The sequence below is a fragment of the Atheta coriaria genome, unplaced genomic scaffold (assembly GCF_025399875.1).
Source record: "Atheta coriaria isolate IRGN ID8LTWV9N9 unplaced genomic scaffold, Caltech_Dcor_3.1 hic_scaffold_3_pilon, whole genome shotgun sequence".
NCBI classification, from domain to species: Eukaryota; Metazoa; Arthropoda; class Insecta; order Coleoptera; family Staphylinidae; genus Dalotia; species Dalotia coriaria.
In genome coordinates, this window is record NW_027045445.1 from 4,553,198 (window position 1) to 4,572,341 (window position 19,144).

At 33.6% G+C, this 19,144-nt stretch overlaps 1 protein-coding gene across 3 annotated transcripts in view; it reads left to right on the forward strand.

Annotated features, from left to right (window-relative positions):
- LOC135803553 (G-protein coupled receptor dmsr-1-like) overlaps window positions 1-16,273 on the forward strand; it is a 29,614-nt gene extending 13,341 nt beyond the window's left edge. For all 3 annotated transcript variants that reach the window (XM_065317201.1, XM_065317199.1, XM_065317200.1), the window contains 2 exons: window positions 11,103-12,191; window positions 15,072-16,273. In XM_065317201.1, the coding sequence (XP_065173273.1) occupies window positions 11,180-12,191; window positions 15,072-15,265 (1,206 nt within the window). In that variant the 5' untranslated portion in view covers window positions 11,103-11,179 and the 3' untranslated portion in view covers window positions 15,266-16,273. The remainder of the gene's footprint in view (window positions 1-11,102; window positions 12,192-15,071) is intronic.
- The last annotated feature ends 2,871 nt before the right edge of the window (window positions 16,274-19,144 follow it).

The following is a 19,144-nucleotide window of genomic DNA, read 5'->3' on the forward strand; positions in this document are numbered from 1 at the left end:
GTTTTCTCTTTATTTCTTCATTTTCCAGTTAAAAATAACAATGCACAGCAAAAATACCTCCACGCTGTCAATTTGTATCATTTATGTCATTATTAAGTCACATAACCTAGAAAATATCTACAAAAATGCACAACAAATGCATAAAAAGCATAAAATAATGTAGAGCACAAAGTACTCCGCATAATTATAACGAATAGTTCCCCGAGAAACAAAATAATAAAGTGTCATAATAATTGAAATATATCATCATATTATGCGAGTCGGTACTAAAAGCAGATTTACATTTACATTTTGAATATTAATTCCTGGTCTCTGTTTTTTTTTGTTTTAAAAAGTTTTCACACAATTTTCATACGTGCGGTTAAATAATAAACTATTTATCTATTTTGCAACAAAATACAATTTAATAATGAGCCGTGATTTAATCCTGCGTGTGCTCATTGCTGGCATTTTAATGTTTAATTAAAACCTTTTCGCAATTACTCTCCCGTAGCGAATGCAAATACTTGCGCGTTTCACATTTCACATTTCATATTTTAATATTTCCGCATCGCTATACTCGTACTCGTAAAAATAATTTCTTTTTCAATCTGCTGCTATTACATAATTATAAAATAATAACTTTCCTCTCAACGTAATTAATCCTGGATATTTTCTTTTGTATTTTTTTTATTTCCTAAGTGGAAAAGAAGTTTTATTTTGCTTTTATTCCACGAATTGTGATTGGATAATATTTACGATAATTTATTGTTTCAATCTGTAGGCAAAAGTATTTTCGCCGAAATCCTGTTTTTACTGAAAGCGTGTTTTTGTTAACATTAAACGCGTAAAAATCGAATATTTCAATTCAATTCAAGTCGTGTGACGCAAGTACTCGTCCTCTAGTATTGCTGAGCGACGGCTTTTTCGAGCTCCTCACGGCCGTAATTCTCAACATTCCATAAACATCCCGTCGGATATTGTTTACACGTGGCGAGAATCTATTCAATTATTTCGGAGGCTTGTCTTTCAATTACTGCATTAATTTCGATGATGGACGCAATGCGTACGGTTCGCTAAATCAAGAAAAACGTCAAACGAAACCGAATAAAATAAACAAAGATATTGCGTCAAAAGATTTAATAATAAATATTTTAATTCGTTTAATTATAAAGTTACTTTTTGACTTTGTATAAATTTAAGTAATTTAAGTAATTTATCTGGTTTGTTGTCGTCCTTTGAAGGCTTCGAAGAAATTTCGCGTTCCTGCGTTAACCTTGTCTTTTCCTGCGAGACGTGACGTGAAAATGGCGACAAGCAAATTGCTTCATTTACACCTTGATATAATTAGACCCTTTATAATTTGTTTAGGCTAATGAAACCCTCAGAAATTAACATTTGGCGTGCGTGAAATTATTTTGAACAAAAAATAAAAATTTTACTAAAAATATTTCCGTGAATAATTATGGAATGCGCATAAATCAAATATATAATAATATTAGAATTTAGTAATATTTATTTTAATAATATTAACCTGATCGTAATATAATATCCATCGAAATATTATCGTAAATTCCGAATATATGAATTAATATTAAACATATTCCTCTAAAAGGGTTAAATATACGATTTGTTTCCCATGAGCAAACAAATCAGAAAACCAAATAGATTACATTTCATCCCTGTATTAAATTACTACTTGATTATATATATTTTGGCCCACTTCCAAATTTTTTATTTATTTTCTTATTAGAAATGTAAGCAATTCAATATAATTGATACGACGAGTGAACCAGTCATAAAAAAAGCGATGTTGAAGCAATTACAGCGTGACAATAATGATTTAACGTAACACCCGCATTAATCGTTGGCGAGCTTGAAGCGCCGACGTTGTTTCTCGACGTCGCCGGCGTCGTGGGGTTTAATTAAACCGTCGGCGGTATGACCGGAGAAATGGTTATATTCTCCGGTGTCCGTTAACGTTTTATTGCCTCTGACGCCCGAAAACATGCGATTCACGCAACTTATAGAAGCGGAAATTTTGGAGGGTTTAGTTTAGCTCACCGGACAACCGGAATCAAGAGAAATCTAGCGCACACATGACTGAATGTTGTTTCAATCGGAAATACAAAGTGTGGGGGGTATTGAAGTTGAATTCAAGAGTGTGTCAATGATTCGTTTGGGGGTAATTGATTGGAACCGCAAACCAAAACCCTTTTCTTGTTTTTTTTTTGTTTTGTTTTATTTTTTTCGGGGGGAAAAATTCAATTGTTTTGGTTCTGAACTTGGATAACCTTCTAACTTTTATGTATAAACGTAGGAATTTTTTTTCGAAGGGAAAAAGGGTGAAACAAAGGTGTCATTGGCACAAAAACACAAACAAATGTTCACACATTTATTCCGAATCGTGGACATATGAGTTTTTCACTCGTGGGAATTTAGGTTAGGTTCGGTTCCGGTCCGCATTCCCATCTGACATTCACAGTCACCTGTTACTGACATGATCTATTTCTGTTAGTCGTGGGTTGTCAAAATATAAAGTGATCGGATAAACAACTTACTGAAAAGAAGATTTATCAATGGAAGCATCCCACGTACGACGAGTGGATCATCTTTTTAAATTTGAAAAATACGTTGAAAGGAAATGAAAAAAATAAAAAAATAAAAAATAAAACTTGATTTCCTTTTTGTAAGCAATGAAAGAATATAGGAAACAAAAAATATAACGACTTTGCAATATGCGTGGATGGAGTAGGAGGACATAAAAGAGCTTAATGATCTTGTTGCGAATCGGAAAAGCGGAAACGGCAAGCGTGGTTTTAGAGTTTCGGAGTTGGAAGTCACATTAGCCGTACTTTACATGGATTGTATTCACAGTAAGTGGATCCCCGAGTCCATATCGACCTTTTTGTATCGTTTCATTCGTTTGCCGTCTGTGGTTAAGCCGGAAACTCACAAGCACGTAAATTTATCGTAAATACCCTCGGAAACGTGCCGGGCATGTGATTATGACCTTGATATGTTCACAATTACTGAAATGATTCAATAGGTAAAAGTTTAAATGCAAATCATGACTGACTCGCTGGGAAAGTCTTGAAAATCCTTCCAAAGCTACGTGCTCATTGTTTGCATTTCAATAGATTCAATTTATGCGAATCAAAATTGACGTCTAGGAATTGTAAGTACTTTATAAATTATTTCTATGGTAATTTTAACTTATGGCTGAGAAGTTTTTTCTTCTTTTTTTTTTCAAGGAATCATGATTAATATTATAAATGCGAATGTCCTGATGTTTATCATGCATTCACGCAAAAACTACTTAACCGATCATCATGTAAATTTGTACACATATTCTTAGTGGTCCCCGAATGGATATAGGCTACTTTTTATTTAATAAAAAAAATTAATTTTTAAATTAAATAAAGAAATTGTTTAGCCAATAATACCTCTGCATCTGGCTATTTGACTACTTTAACGCCATCTAGCATTCCAGCAATGAAGCTCAAACCTAAGTACTATAGTACCATCACACTGTATTATCACACTGTATTACCGACAGCTACGTCAACATCAAATCCAATTGACTACACTATGGAGACTGTTCACTATACTTCTATAGACTATACTTTCAGCCATTTTAAACTTCCCGCCATTCTACTTCATTGTTACTTCTTCTGTGACCACAGACGCGTATGGAAGCAACTTCATTATTTTAGATATTCGCGAGCGAAGACGCGGGTTAATGCTAGTTACAAATAAATTTAATGAATTGTGGTGAAAATTTAAATTTTTGAAGTTTTGAGACACAAAAAATGGTATTTTAAACACGGATGGCTAAAACAGTGTGTAAAGTACTTTAGTCACGGACTTTAGTCACGGGGTTGAGCTTGCGCTTGCGCATTTGCCTGTGAAAATAGTGAAAATAGAAATAATGGTGCATGTATCACGTGGCTAAACGTTGTTAAACACTCGATTGATTAAACGTGCGCTACATTCTCGTGACTAAAACTCTTGTTCGAAGACGTAATATTTAATATACTTTAAAAAATTATCTTAAAAATTGAAATTAAATAATTATTTCTGTCTACACATTAAGATACAAATTGATAAGTGTATGTGAATAAATTAATTTCGCCGAGAATAAACATAATTTATATTGAGTGAGTTTTCATAATAAACGAAATAGAAATAAAAAGAAAAATTTAATTTCCTAAAACGATATTTGATAGCCTTATGCGCGGTTGAGTAAATATTTGCCTTCGGCGAGTAATAAATAAAAAACAATTTCACGTGTTTTTCTTCAACGTGTATTTATGTTTGCTTTGGTGTTGTTAGAAGCATGAGAAGCAGAAGTGCTTTAAGAATGCTTTAAGCCTCAAGGACTTGGAGGAGTTTCACAAGTGAGCTGTTAGTTATTGTGTTATTTTTGTTCACCTGACAGAAATGTCAGGCGGTAACTATTTAGTAAATAAGAGACTTAGCTAATAATAATAATAATAATAATCATAATGGAGTGTTTGTTTCTTTTGTGTAGTTTTAGGGAAAACAAATTAATAGAATATTTATAAGAAAATGTGATTGAAGCATAAATAACTGTTAGTTTTTTATGTTTGGTAAAGTTCAAGTAAAAACATAGGATATTAAGTATCTAGTGTGCTAAACGACACTTTAACCACGTTCAGCGACGTTTTTTCTAGTTTTAATTTATTTTCTTGATTAATTTTTGTATTTGAACTTTTTATTATAAAACTTTGTTCTCACACTATTGGCAAATGTAAGGATACCCCGTGACTAAAGTACTTTAGTCACGCCCGTGATTAAAGTGCCACTTTTTGTGTCTCAAAACTGTGGATAAAGTGCTTTAAAGGTGAAATTATAAAAAATATTCATAATTTTCGTTTGTGTCTCTTGCAAGATTTAAATTGTATAGTGGTTGAATTATACATCATCCTAAAAGTTTCCACCTGGTAATCACATTGTATACAAAGCGAGAATTATAATGTTAAACGCTTTTTGCGCGTGCCAAACGATTATTTTTTGCGAAAATTCCACAAAAAATTTCAACAAGATACGCCTTGTCTGGAAACTTTCATTATAATTAATTAACTAACAGCAATCACAGAGTACCATTTAATTAAATAAAATTTACGTTATTTTATTTTATTTATGCTTTATCAGTGAATGAATTTTTCTTGTTTTTCGTTTTTCGGAACGGAAATTATGCGTTTTGAACAGTTTTAAATTTCCGTCAGTAAACGTAGCTTGATTGATGGTTGTAATATTTTTGTACTCTGCAAAAATATTGACTGCGTTGGTGTTGGTGGAGTTTGTGCGTTTTATGCATTTCCCCTGTCGACGCTGCTTTCCGCATTCGTGCGTTTCAATCCTGCCTAAAAATTTAATGATCACCAAAACTGAATTGCTTTTTGATTGCCATCAAATTCCATTTGAGTTAATCAAGTATTTACTTAACTTTTCTCAGAAATCTTTTTCTAAAAATTAGAAATAATTCAAGTGGTGAATGCGCCGGGATTCAAATGGAACTTTATTTGCGTTTATTTAATCAGTTTTTCTGCGTTAATGAAAGTCAAGTATGTGCATTGCCAGCGCGTTCCAATTCTGTTTCCCGACTTAATTGTATTTGCTATCTGGATTGTCTTTTTCTGCGCCTGCTATCCGACAAAATTGAAAGTCTAGCCGCAGCCGGAGGCACTTCAAAGACAAGACAAGACAATTACAACATGTTTTAACATTGGTCACATTCCACTACAATTACAATTACTATTACAAGGCCGTTTTCCGTGCGTGATTATTCTGAATAAAATGTTTGCTTAACTCGTATAGAAGTAGAAGTAGAAGTGAATGTGCTTTAGAGCAGAAAACGTGATGGCAGGAAACCGGAAGTGGGAAGGTGTTTCGATGTTAAGCAAAGTCACGCGAATCTTCATCCACTAAAAACGAATCAAATGGAATATCCACAATCACATCATGCGTGAAATTCAATATGGAAATGCACAAATTCAACTATCACCAAAACCTAACCTAATTTTCACTCCATTTCTCTATTTCTCTATTTTCGTGTTAATATCTATAAAAATTAATTATCTCATTGGTTCGAATACGTGGAATTGTCTCGAATATCGATATGTGGTGTGCATTTCCCGTGATGTGCTTGATATAATGTGATTAATTTTATTCATGAATTCGCGAGTGTGCTGCTTGTTTGCCGGCTTTATGGATGCGTTTTCAATCTGCCAGAGCGCATTGAATCACGAACGTGTACGCTGAAATTACAACAACGACGATCGGTTAATGGCTGTGTCCCTGCCAGACACAGCGGCCATGCCTCCCGTGGTGTAATGTTTGTTTTGTGTAATGCAAAATTACACATTGTTTACACGTACAGATTAAGCTTATGTGTGTGGGTGCATGCTGGGTTGCATAATGTACTATAATATTACACAACAAACCATAACCTAACATATTAACTATACTGGACTGACGAGAATTTTGATTATATATATTTTATGGATATATAAATGTTTTGTTTGTGTATTGTGGTGCATAAATATAGGAAATATAAAGTTTTTAATGACCTATTGTGTAAATTTTGATTTAGTACAATGAATTTATGTATATGCATTGTATATGTATGTTTGGTTGCACACTATACCATGGTATTATGCAATGAACCATAACCTAATAGTTTAACTATTATTCACTAACTAAAATTTTGATTATTTGCATTTATTGTTGTTTTTTATTGATTATAACTTTTGTTTTTGTTTTTATGTGTGTTGGGTTGCATATAGAAACAAAATATAACATTTCTAACCAACTATAGTACAAATTATAATCATCTTCAATGAATATCATACACAATAAGCTTATTTGTATGTTGGGTTGCATATTATACTATAACATTACACAACAAACCATAACCTAACATATTAACTATCCTGGACTGACGAGAATTTTGATTATATATATTTTATGGTTATATAAATGTTTTGGGTGCGTATTGTAGTGCATAAATGTAGAAAACATAAAGTTTTTAATTACCTATTGTGTAAATTTTGATTTAGTACAATGAATTTATGTATATGCATTGTATATGTATGTTTGGTTGCATACTATACCATGGTATTATGCAATGAACTATAACCTAACTTACTAACTAAAATTTTGATTATTTGCATTTATTGTGTTTTTTTGTTGATTTTAATCCTTGTTTGTGTTTTTATGTGTGTTTGGTTGCATACATAAACAAAATATAACATTTCTAACCAACTATAATACGAATTAAAATCATCTTCAATGAATATCATACACAATAAGCTTATTTGTATGTTGAGTTGCATATTATATTCTAACATTACACAACAAAACATAACCCAACATATTAACTATCCTGCACTAATTACAACTGTGTTTATATACATTTAATGCTTCTCTATGTGTGTTGGGTTGCATACATGTAACAAAACTTAACCTTTTTAACCAACTACCACGTAAATTTTGTTCCCACTCAATGAATGTTATCTACTCTTAACACTTTTACTTCAAATCCACTTTTTGTTTCATGCTCCTGTTAGTCTTGTTAATCTCTCGACGTAACTAGCGGGCAAAAGACTACATGATGGCGCACATATGCATATATTATATGTGAGGCGTAGGCAAACGTGTTTCATGCTCAACGCGCCCTGATAGACCTTGAAGGTTGGAACATGCGGCAAAAAGCCCGCTGGGTTCGTGCAGGATTTGTTCTGGTACGAGAATATTATGCGACGAAGGGATGAACGGATAGGCGGCGTCGCCTGAATACACAAATACAAAACTGAGCGGACGCACAATGCCGTCATGTTCGTTTTACGCCCAAAGCCAAAAATCGCGAAATTTTCACTCAAAGTCGACGCCAAGCAGCAAAGCAGGCATGCAAGTGCTTAGTGAGGAAATTGATAATGAGTTTATGAAGACAATGATTGTACTTTGTGGTTATGTTATTAAATTTTCATCTGAAATTAGGTTAGAGGTATTTATAGGTTAGGGAACGCAGTAAGTCCTAATCTAGTCGAGCGTAATTCACTGTGGATGAATTTTTGATGATAATGTATTGCAAGAGGGTTGGGAAAAGGATTTTAAGCGTGAAATTCACCGAAATATTGGTATTTGCTATCAGGTGTGAGGAAAAAGAAAGTGTTTTTCGGCGGAGTATTCAAAAGCGCTTCTGAAATTATGCCGGCTCTCACGTTATCAGCCATAAAGAAAGTATAAAGAGTAAAAAGCAACCAACGCGTTTCCATTAGTGCCGCCGAGACGAGTGCGCGGACGCCACTTCGACAACGACGTCGCGACGCTCATACTGCTGTCATTGACTTTCTACTTGCTACTTCGTAGAACGCATTTCCAACGTCTTTTTTCTTCTCCTCTCCTCGTACATACGTGATTTACGCCGAACACAAATGCTTTGCAATCAACCGAAACGAGTATGAACTATATTCGTACAATACGTCTACTGAGTTTTCAGAAAATTTTCGATGGAAATATAATTTGATTGGGATTATTTTATTTTTTTTCGAAAAATAAATGTTTGTGTTGAATTGGCGTGAGTTTGACACGTTGGTGGCGATTGAGATTTGTGATGCTTTCCACTATTCCAGCTGTGAAATGACGGTGCTGATGGCTTGCGTGTGAGAAAATGGAAAAAAGACTCAACGAGCGTACACTGCGATGCAATTTGCGACAACGATCGGGAAAGACATTGATTTTCGTTTGTCTGGCTATCAACAACAGGGGTGCAATGACAGGAAGAATGGTTATTTGAACAAGAAAAACTCAAATGGCTTTTCAAATCTCAGAATAAATCTAAAAATAGAAATTCACCAAATATATTCCTATAATATTGGTTGCCTACATTGATTTATTATGTATTATATGTAATATTGGTTGCCTACGTTAATTCATTATATATTAATTAATATGTTTGGTTATGTTAGTTGTGAACAAAGTTTCCTGTGTGGTTTATCGATGTAATTATAGAATGTTTGCGAATTAGTTTGAAACTGTTCGAAAAATCAGTTTGTTAGTAACATCGCATCATAGCAACACAGCAACATTGTGTTATTCTACTCTATTCATAGAATTACTCTGCTCGGCGCATGGTAGGCCACTGAAAGCACGTAATCATTTTTAAAGTGGAAGTACAATAGAATCGGGATATAACAATGGCGTTTGACCTGTGGGGCGCAAAAACACCGCGGATAATTCACGTCAACGTCGTTTTTAACATTCATTGCGACATGATGAAAACAAAATTTATCATTCCGTGTTTTTACGCGGAAATATGCAACCGATATTACCAATTTAAATGAAAGTGTACATTTGGTTGCGGAATTGAATTGTGTTGCACGACGTGATATTCAAACAATATTTCATTGCGATTCAAACACCTGGGGCGTAATTAATTCACTTCGTTTGCGGAATTGGATTTGAATTTTTTGAATTCCGCAAATTCCTCAATTAATATCATTTTATTACGATGTTTCTGATCAAAACATAATTCTTATCTTGTGATTTTCCTGTTATAGCACAAAATTAAATTTAGTATCTATATATTTATAGCACCCACATGGGATATTAATAAATTGTCGGTATATGTAATATGTTACAATCTGTTTTCATCTGAAAATTAAGTTTTATTGCTTCGAACATAAATCTCTCTTCAACTAGTTGCGCTTTATAACATCCTACGCCAAGCACAAAATAAACTCTTTAATGAAAATACTATTTTTTTGTTTTTTTTTGTTTCTTTTTCTTTTGTTTTGTTTAATGCTTAATCTTTTGACTTTCGGAATGTTTTACGCTGTTCTACGTTTAGATTTTCGGTCTTTGACGGAGGTAATAAAAGTCACTTCGGTGCGAATTAATTAGAATTACAGACGTGCCACGCTCGGCGGAGTGCGATTAAGTGGCTTTGGGCTAACGTCGCATGATTAAAACCCGCCCCGCTTTCTGAGACGGTCGGCGTCGATGTTTGAATGGCGTAATCGGGGCTAATCAAAGAAATGGATGAATTTTAGTCGCACAAAGCGGGTCGCCTAATTCTATACGATTGGTTAATTCGTTTCATTTAAGTGACAAAAACTTTTTACATTTTTCAACCCATTATGCAACATTCAAGTTTAAATTCAGTAAAAACGCATTTAATATTATAAACACAAGAGTTTTAGAGAATAAGTGTATGTTTGTTACTGTTTCACAGCTATACCACTTGGAAATTTTTAATAAAGTTTGGAATAAACAAAGATATGACCTTGAAAAATAACATAGACTACTTTTTTGCAATAAAATAAAAAATTTAAAACCATAAAACCGGATTTTAAAGTAAAATGACATTAATTCTAGTTTTTATCCTAAAATGCACACCTAGATGGCGCTGCATAATATTTATATGCATAATATTAATTTCTCACCATTATTAAATAGTTTAATAACTGGTTGAGTGTACAATTCGTTAGTTTTGATGTTTTGAGCTTTGATCTAGTTGTATTTGACGCGCTGAAGTTGTTAATGATGTAGCTAATCTGTTTTGAGGGCTTAACATCCGAGAAACCGGACGTAGAGCGATAATTGCGTTATATCCATTTTACAACTTGAGTGTTATTCACTAGAATCACCTCTCTGACTGTAGCTTCCGTGGAGATTATATTTATTCTATACGTTGGTGTGTATCTGGTTGCCGGAGAGGAAAATAATCCCGGCTGATTGTGACAGCATTCGATAGCCGATTCATGATTGGAATCATGATGCTGGAAATGAATGTTTTTGGCGTCGATACAAATATACACAGTGTTTGCAGAAAATAATCAAAATTACCAAAAATTAAATATTTTGTGAACACCCTGTATAAATTAATCTTAATTCTTTATTAATTTAATTATTCTCTTACTTAATGTTCCCCCGAAGCGTTATTCATGTACAAAAAATTAGATTAAACTTTGAAGAAAATCCCCAAATAGCTTTTAAGTGCACGTCATGAAAAATCTGTCACTTGCAGTTGAAATTCACTTTGCAATCTCAAAATTGAATTTATACACCGATAATATTAAATTTCTGTGTTGCAGATAATCTAACAATGGAATCACGATGAAAACCCACACGCAAAACTAACCTCAATCCTCTGCCGCTTCTACGATTCAACATGGCTGACAACGTCACGTACACCTACTGTAATCTAACCCACTTCGCCAGCACATACAAAGGTCTACATGGATACCTTAGTGTTCTGGTGTGTATCTTCGGATCAGTCACAAACGTATTCAACATTTGCGTGTTGACGACCCGAGAGATGCGATGGCCGACGAATTTGATCCTCACCGGACTTGCCGTTACGGATTTGTTGGTTATGTTGGAATATATCCCATTCCTCAGTCATTATTACCTCGCACCTAATGCGAAACAAATGCAGAGTCACTACAGTTACTCCTGGGCGTTGTTCATGATCTTCCACGTGATGTTCACACAAATCTGTCATTTTATTTCGTGTTGCCTCACGGTGATACTCGCCATCTGGCGGTACATAGCGATATCAAAAGCGCATAATGACGCGTTACGACGTACAGTTACCAGTATCCCGCGTACACTCCTCACCATTTTCCTAACCTATCTTCTCTGTCCATTGATTTGTTTACCAGTGTTCATCACACACAATATAAAGATTCATAATAAATCAGTGCGTGACGATGGACAATTCATCTCGGATAAATCCTTGGAAAACACAACGGATTACCAACAAGTGCAGGTGTATACGATCTCAATCGAGGGAAATTTTCAAAGTGTTACGTTTTTCATGTATGGAGTTGTAATTAAACTAGTGCCGTGTATATTACTGACAATACTATCGATTAAAATCATCGGAGTGTTGATGGAGACTAAAAAACGAAGAAGATTGTTGTTTATTAATTGTGGGGTGCCATTGGTGTCGGTTGAGAATGACTGTGGGGGCGCTGGTGGTTGTGCAGGGAGTTTGACCAATACAAATTTACAGCAGAAACGACACATTGAGAAGGAGCATCAGACCGACCGGACAACACGGATGTTGCTAATAGTGTTATTGCTGTTTCTCATCACGGAGTTCCCGCAGGCCATCTTGGGATTAATGATTGTTATCTATGATGATCCTTTGTTTGCTAAACAATGCTACTATCCACTAGGTAATTATATTCGTTGAATTTATTTTTATGTGAGATATTAACCGAATTTTTGGAGTTTTGGAGTTTAATTGGGGTAAAAATTTAGTGTGGCTTTTGGTAATTAGGTGGCGCAGTTAAGAAAAGTCAAATTAAAAGTTTTCAAGATGAAAATTAGAGAAATTCATTAAAAGTTTGATGTTGTTAAAGTTAAATTTGGTTATTTTAGGTTAGGTTAGGTTATTTTAGGTTATGTTAGCTTATTATTTAAAACTTTAAACATCTTAAAACATTAAATTTAATTAAATGTCCAAAATAGACAATATTTGAGGTTAGATTTGAGTTTTGACAGAAATAGCTTTGAGGTTATGTAAGATAATAACCTGTATTAATGATTCTGCATGTTATGTATTGAGGTTAATCCCACAAGTATTATCTAGATATCTAGAACAATAGTTGGCTCTGGTAGTAAACAACTCGCGACCAAAACATGAATTTCCCGCTAACGAAGCATAACAAACGCTTACTCAGATGAATACGCTTCATTAGCCCCGCCGAACGCTCGCCACTCGCCACAAGAATGTCGCAGTTGTTTCAACGCCATTTCAATATATGAAAAAGTGGAAATTTCCAACTGGTGAAATATTACTACTGCGCTGAGCGTTCACGCGCAACCAAAGTGGAAATTAATCTCTGGTTGAGTCCCGCCATCCGTGACTAAGACGAATCGCCGTCCGCCATGCTGGAAACGAATTTTTCTTTCTCTCTGAGATTAAAAACGCGCGCAGCGGAAACGTTTACTGAAAAGAGTCCTGTCCGACGTTAACCTCTCTCCTCTCTTTACCCTCTAGCCTGTAGCCTGTACCTTTGGACGTTTAACCGGCACTTATTACCAGAGTCTGAGAGGTTTGCGTGTTTGCTGAAACTTTTACTACTAAGAGGTTAGTTTCGTTGTTCGGATGTTGTATTCCGGAGTCTCTCTTTGGATTTTGCGAGGAAAGTGTACAAGCGGTTTGTGTGGGCTTTTGTTTAATGCAGGCCCGATGGGGGTGGTGCCGACTTTCCGCCCTTTCGGCGTAAATATTTCACTTTATTGAACCCGAAGCACTCGAAATGGGTTTGGCCGTGCGCAAGATTCGGTAATGGAGCATCTTCGTCATCCTCTGCGCCTTGGGATGATTTAAACTGGTGCTAAATTGGCAAAATATTTAAATGCTGCGCGTCTAAGTCGATTAAAGTGCTTTCTCAGCGCGTACAAAAGCATCGGATGTAAACGTATAAGTTTTCCGGTTTTCTTCAGCAGGAAAAGACGAGTTTTAATGATGCGTGTGAATTCAATTATTTGAAATCGATACGAATTCAATTTAAACCGAAATAAGAAATAAATACGACTTAGGCAACTTATTTTACATTTTAGTGTATTATTGGTTGCCTACGATGAAAAATATGTTGAAAAGTGTAGAAAATCGATGATTTTAATTTAATTCCACACGTAAAGGACAAATTTAATTAAATTATTTACCAGGTGTGAGTTTTTAATGAATTTTTCAAAATAATATTCGCTGTTAATTAAAACGTTGAAGTTTTTAATACACGGCTAATAATTAAATCAAAATGGTGGCGCAGTTGCAAACTAGTTTACTAGAGTGTTTTACTTGTTAACACATTTCATTCATTATCATCAGATAAGAATTTAATTAACACACCGCTTCGAATTTTATCACACTGGAAACTGTCTCGAGTCATTTTCACACAACTGAATTGAATTAATTTAACTTCGTTGATTGATTCTTTAATTACCGCTTTATTCATCGATTTTTGTTTCGAATAAAACTTGAAATGAGGACTACTTTAGTTGACACACTAGATTAATTAAAAGATTGATGAAGATTTAATAATGAAACACGTCTGCGGGGATAATTAATCATGACAGTTATGAAATTATCATTTTTATTAATGGTCTACTAATTTTAACAATGACTTTTTTATTTATCATCTAAAGTACTCGAGATATTCTAAAATTTCAAAATGTTTATTAATAGTAGACCCATGTCAGACACACACGTAAATAATTGAATGCATTTATCATGGAGAAGATTAAAATGGACGATGTACGGGACCATTTGTAAAATGAGTTGCCTACATTTTGATTTCAACTTGGCGCAACAAAGTGGCTTGTTACAGCTGGAAATTGCTAGTTGGGAACAAATCACATGAGTTTAACATGGATTAATTGTAATTTATTGATGCGTTAACCGCTAACGAATCAATATGTATGTTCAATTAAATCATTCATTGTCCTCATAATTCTAGATTTGCAATTACTGCGCATTTAATGTGTGATTGCTGCGTAATCATAATGTGTAATCTCAAAATGGCAAACCAATATTGAATAATCAGCGTACTTACTTGTACTTGCTTCGTCTCGGTGAACTTTGTTTTAAATATGAAGCCCTGTAATGTAACGCTAAAAGTTTTGCAGTGCAGCGAAGTTTCTACCGCATGCAACTTGAACGTCGCCTTAAGTTCATGTACAATGAGCGACATCTGACGGATGTTGTTGAACTATATAGGTAATCTGTTGTGAACTAAAAAGTCGGCAACTTTATACACACAAAAATAAAATAAAACTGTAAATTCTCAAAATGTCACATGAATATCGTTAAAAATTAATTAAAAACATGTTATATGCTTGTGACAGTATTAAATACGTATGTTTATATTGTTTGGAGCGTTTGAATGCAATTTTTTCGAAATAAAAAGTTGTCAATTAACTTCCAGCGAAAAAACGCAGTTTAAACGCATTACAACTTTGTTTTTTCTCGCAAACTTTTTTAATTAACGCGCAACTTTGTAAATGGCACATGTTTACGCTGAAAAATATTAAATATAAACTGTTTGCAGGTGATTTAATGGACTTTCTGGCACTGACGAATTCAGCGATCAACTTTGTCCTCTACTGCTCGATGTCACGCCAGTTTCGGTCGGCGTTCGGCGAAATCTTCAAGCTGAAAGTGTGCGAGCCCTGCGTGCGGCTGCCGAACAACCCTCCCACGGAATTTAATAATGGCGGCACAACGCAAGTGACGCTCGTGTAATATCTACTCTTCTACTCGTGTTGAGATGGTGTTTAGTTTGCGTCCTGCTGGCACGCTGCCCACGGCGAACATTTTTCTACGCACAAAGGCGTTATCTTTTTTTTTTGTTCGCTAGGGAACAAAAAAAACACGAAAAACGTAAAAAATGGTTTTCACAGTGTTTATTTACTGTTGTAGGTTGAGTTAACGTAAATTACGATTGAGATTTATCAACATCACCATACTACACACTGAAGCAATTAAAATTATGCTCGTGAGCAAACTTTATCTATTAAAACTCTTCCTCAAGAACCAAACGAGCGAAAATATGAAATACTCATTTAGTATTCAACACTAATCTTGTGTTGGGAGTTATTTTCAACTTTTATTAGTTTAAAAGTGAAAACAAAAAGTCAAACAATTAAAAAAATAAGAAACATGTAAGATAATAGTGTTTAATACTAATAATATTAATAATATATAATTATTTTATAATAAAATGGTAATAATGTGTGCTAATAACACTAAAATGAAAATTGAAACGAAAAAATGTGATTTTTTACTTTTTACTGTTTAATTTCTACTTAAAACTTAAATATTTATGTACATAAACCATTTATAAGACTTGTTGATAAAATATTCAATATTAAACAAATACGTATATTGTATCAAATATTTATCGAAATCACTGAAGGTCGTTTAATGTGTTTTTAATGTTTTTTGTCTCCGCATTGTTGTAAACAGATTAAACGACCTTTCTATGACAAAAAAAACTATATAAAACATTGAAATATATAAAGAACATTACAGTAATCCTTAAAATTACATCCTTTGAGCCCGGATTATAATTTTAAGGATTATAAATGCTAAAAATGTAAAATTTATTTAAAAATATATAAAATGCGTATTGTATTGTATTGTAACATGTTTATTGTTATTTTTATGCGTGATAAATTAAAAGCAAGCTGTAAATTGATGATGATATATGAATTACATTTTTCAAATGCAAAAATAAATATTTTCTGATAATTTTTTGCTGATTTCGCATCGCCAGCGCCAGCTATGCATGAATTCTTGTACTGTTTCCATCGGATAAATCAAGATTTTCTTCGACCTTCACTTTTCTACTTTAATAATTAATTTAATTCATAAGAATCATGGATTAATCTTAATCTAAGTATATATTTTTCTTTGCTATCAGAATGTACGTAATTTACCAGTAAAATCATGTTTGTACATAATTCCATCCACTCGTAAAGTACGAGTATAAATAAACATATCAGGCATTTATAAGCCGTTGCGTGGCTTGCGGTGGTGCTAAAATATTTGTTATACTTTTTTTTTATCGCAAAAACATAAATTTCTATAAGCTTAATATCGTTATCGAGCGTAAAGCGCACGTTTCGTTGTGTAGCTTTTAATTTATACGTTACTCTAGGCCACATGCCGCACACGGTGCGAAAATGTCGGTGAATAAATTTTCGACATTTTTCCGAGCACGTTCGGACGCATAATGAAGAAAATGTTAATCAACGCCTTTGATTAAGTTTACGGAAAAGCGAAAGTGGCAGGCATTGACGAGTTTCAAGTGTCAAGACGGAAAATTACGCGCGAAATTAAATACTTATTAAACTTTATAAATATTTATAACTTTTAATTGACATTTTGCGAATTTTCACCATCACAATGTCAAAAAAACTAATTTTTTATGTATTTAAGCAAAAAACATGGTAAAAAATGGTCCACTTAGAGTTAATTATATAGAATGTTGACAAATTCACAATGAAAGGTCGAAAATAATTTGTTAATGGATGGTTTTTCATCACTAATGAAAACGAAAGTTAAGGTCGTTATACCGCCATCTCTTACGCGTACAATTTGAGCGACCATTGAAAAACGACGTGTTTTTCTAATTTTATATCGACGTCGAGACCCCGAGTGTTAAGCTTTCGGGTGCGAAATAATAAATTACGTCGAATAGCGCAATAAATTCAGTCTCGATACACTCCACAAGGGCCATCGTCACCGGGTAGCACTCTTTTTTTCTGTGTGTGAACAGTAAAAATACAAACGTGACAGACGGTTATTAATCTTGATAATGAATACGACGGAACGATTAATGCAATTAACAAATTGGCGTTTGATTTTTACTGCGACATAAAGTTTTATATTCATTTAATTGCAATAAATATATTTTACAAGTTTGGTTAGTAGAGAGTTTATTATAGGCAACCAAACATACACGATACAATTTTTGAGATATAAAGGTTATGTTGAAGTTTTACGGAAGCTTATTGTGTAAAATAAGTGAAGCGTGTCTGCACGATTGAACAAGTGTACTTTGGGTTGAGTGTGTCGAGGGAAGAGAAAATGGAAAATTGAAAATGGAGCTTTTCAACGAGGACTCGTTTGCTCGTTGATTGTGCAATAAAGTGCAATAGCACTGGGATCGTTTGACATGAATAATACATGTATAGGCAACCCAATTTGACTTCTGAATGCTTTTGAAATTTCGTCATTTATATGTGGTATTTCTGGTTTTCTATTACATATTGTTTAGTTGTAGAGTTTATTTAACGTGTTTTGCATAAAATCAATACCGATAGAAACTTGAGTGCGCCGTAGTGAAGTCCTTAAGTTACCCCAATAACCGTTGCTTTTAATAGATATCGTGTGACGAAGTTTGTGCTAAGCCTAGTTCTAAGTGTAAATGGCGGGTCGTGAAATTGTATAGGTTAAGTTTTGTCACTTAGATTCACTTACAACTCACGTAACCAAACATAAAATTTAAAGGTTAACTACAATATAACTTAACATTACTGAACCTAACCTAAAAATAAGATATTTAATAGTAAACACTAATTAGTTGAAGTGAATTTACTGAGATTGCTTCATCTGGATTGGATGCTGGCGGGCCACAAGAAGCAATTATGTTGGGAATGAGCGAATTTGTAATGTAATTAGCCATCTACGTGGATACCTTGCGGTTGCCCACAATTAGTAACCACAACTCGAGAGAGAAACTTCAGGAAAACCACTTCCATTCATTCAGATTAAACTCAATACTCAATAGGTAGTAAATTTCAATGTTTAGTTTGGTTTTTTCCGGGAAAACTATTACTTGCTTGAGTTTAAGTAAAATGCAGTAATACAAAAGAATATGAAGAGGTAAACATAAATTAATGTAATAAAAAGGAGTTCGCTGGGAAGGAAGGATCATAAAAAACATTTCTGACACGGACGTCTAGACTCAGCATCCGATGTGATCGGGGATTAACCTCAAGTACTCCGGGGATTATCATCTCACCACCTGTTACTATATACAGTGTGTTTTAATATCATAAAGTTTTATTCATAAATTTTATTTAATAAATAAAGCAATTGCTCAAAAATTTTGTTTTTAATTTTTTTTCTTTAAAATTTTTGGATGTTTTATTAATTATTTTATCATATACAACATAAAGAAATTAAAAAATTAAAATTTTAATGCTGAAAATTAATTTTTCTATTTTTGAGTTATAAATAGCAATTTTCTGTTATGGATATCTACCTATATGAACTACTATAATAATAGAAATTAATTTAAACTAATATTTAATCATTTCTACATTAAACATCTACCTATTATTAGTTTTAATGTAAAATAAACAGACTGTATTTGTGCGGTGGAATATAAATCAAAGTCTTTGTCCTGCTACTGACTGCTGAACCGCAAACATCAACGAGAACACGGCAAGAAGCCACAAATTGGTTGATTAAATTTACGGCTGAAAGAGTAAACTGAATGTTCGAGTATGTTTACGTTGATAACAGTACATAAATTCACTTCATGGAGATTACAAACCATTTTTACCTTTTTTTAACATTTTCCTTACTAAAATATGTTCATTTATCAATTAT